This window comes from Myotis brandtii, unplaced genomic scaffold (genome assembly GCF_000412655.1).
Source record: "Myotis brandtii unplaced genomic scaffold, ASM41265v1 scaffold456, whole genome shotgun sequence".
Taxonomy (NCBI): Eukaryota; Metazoa; Chordata; class Mammalia; order Chiroptera; family Vespertilionidae; genus Myotis; species Myotis brandtii.
Window position 1 is genome coordinate 4346212 of NW_005367431.1, and position 1956 is coordinate 4348167.

The window sequence follows — 1956 nt, forward strand, 5'->3', positions numbered from 1 at the left end:
TGGAAAAAAATCCCCTCTTCGTCCCTGGCTGAGGAAGGGAGGCGTCTGTTGGAACTTTCTCTTCGTCCTGCGTGAAGGTCGGCGGCCTGTGGTAAGTTTTTTGGTGGCGAGGTCGGACCCGCGGGGACCTCGGCGTGGGTGGCGGGGAAAGTACGGGGCCCGGCCTGGTGCACAAAGGGGGTCGCTAGCCCGGCGGGAAGGCCGGCGTCTGGCGTCGATTGCACCGGAGTTGGCGAGTCTCGTTTGCTTTGTCGAGGCCCGCGGTCCCCCTCCCCCAACCACCGCGGGCCTTACTTCCGGGACGTCACTCCTCCCCTCCCCCATCCGTTTTAGGAACCGAGCCTTCGGGAAGGATCCTCAGAGACCAGGAAGCTCCCTACCGCAGGCCCAGATGTCAAACTACGTGAACGACATGTGGCCGGGCTCGCCCCTGCAGTCCCCGGCGGCCTCGGGAAAGGCGCCACCAGCGGAAGTACAGGCGCTACTCGCGGTCTTATTCGCGGAGCCGGTCGCGGTCCCGCAGCCGCCGGTACCGGTACCGGGAGAGGCACTACGGCTCCTCCAGGAGGTACCGGTCTCCCTCGCCAGACCGATCGCGCAGCCGGTCCCGCTCTCGGGGACGGTCGTATTACCGAAGGGCCGACGCGGTCACGCGGGGGCGACGCTACTACGGCTTTGGCCGCACGGTGTACCCGGAGGAGCACGGGAGTTGGCGGGGAAGATCCAGGTCGAGGTCCAGGTCCAGGTCGCGGTCCCGGTCCCCCACGCCTTTCCGCCTAAGTGAGAAAGGTGAGTGAGCGCAGCTAACGTCTTCCGGGCTCCTTTTCACGCGTGCGCTGACGGCATGAGAAGCCGCGCTGTGGTTTTCAGTAACTTCATTTTCTTTGGTGCCTGAAGTCTCAATAGTTTTGTTAGGAGGGAGGAAGACATTAGCAGGCCAACAGTTAAATTACACTACAGGTGACACCCAGTTTTTTAACTGGACACCATTTCTTCCCCTGGGATTAAGCGTGGGCGGTAAGGGGCTCTGGCCACAAGGAGGTAGGTGACCTCCTCTGCTGGGGGCCGGCACTTAGGAGTGTTGTAAATGTTTGTGACTTCGGTTGCCCGCCCTAAGTCTCTGCTAAGTTCATTGTAGAACGTGAAGGACAGGATCAAAACATTCCTTTTTTTTCAAAAGTTAATACTATATTACCGAAAAAAACACACACAAGGATTTTGTTCCAGTATTTCAAAACAAATGACTTCCAGGACAGGAGCATGGAACAGAAAAGAGGATAGGTTTAAAAAACAACACACACTTTTAAGTCTGAAAATGGATTTAGTAATTTGTCAATGATGGTTCATTAGTTGAGAAATGTACTGTATGAAAAGTTTTTTACCTCCGAAGAAACTGGCTTTTGTAAAAAGGCCACCCTTGACTTGCAAAGCTCATACAACAACTAACTCTCCCTACAGTTGTGATTGGTTCTCAATGAAGAGCTATTTCAAGACAAGTGTCATGCTTTATTAAGGATAAGTATGTTTGGAACGTATCCTATTTATAAACCCTTGGATATGAAATAGTCATGGCTGGTTAACCCCCCACACCAAGCACAGTGCCCTTGGGATGACGTCTCAGACCGCACTCTGAACTCCTTGTTAAAGGTCAACCGTGGTGTCCGTGCGTCCGTCTCCACCTTCCTTACATCTTCTAGCAAAGTCACGTTAGCACTGACTGTTAGGGATCCTGTGAGTCCCCGACGCGGTCGCCCTCCCGTCGCCGGTCAGGAGGAAGGTCCAGGGAGGCACAGCCAGGCTGCAGCTCCCCAGAGGGCGGAGGCAACGACCCCGCCACCATCAGCCGGGCAGAGGCCGGGAGGCCAGGGTCACGCCCCGCCTCATAGTCTCAACCAGAAAAACAAAACCACCGCAGGCCTCCAATCCCCGGATGGAGCAGCCCCCCCCGCCCGCCCC

At 56.2% G+C, this 1956-nt stretch overlaps 1 protein-coding gene across 1 annotated transcript in view; it reads left to right on the plus strand.

The window, feature by feature from the left end:
- Positions 1-410: 410 nt before the first annotated feature.
- The window catches only part of RSRP1 (arginine/serine-rich protein 1), a gene marked incomplete at its 5' end in the record, with an annotated part of 6237 nt that continues 4691 nt past the window's right edge, over positions 411-1956 (plus strand). Inside the window, one exon of the mRNA XM_014546761.1 lies at positions 411-789. Coding sequence (XP_014402247.1) covers positions 411-789 — 379 coding nt within the window. The remainder of the gene's footprint in view (positions 790-1956) is intronic.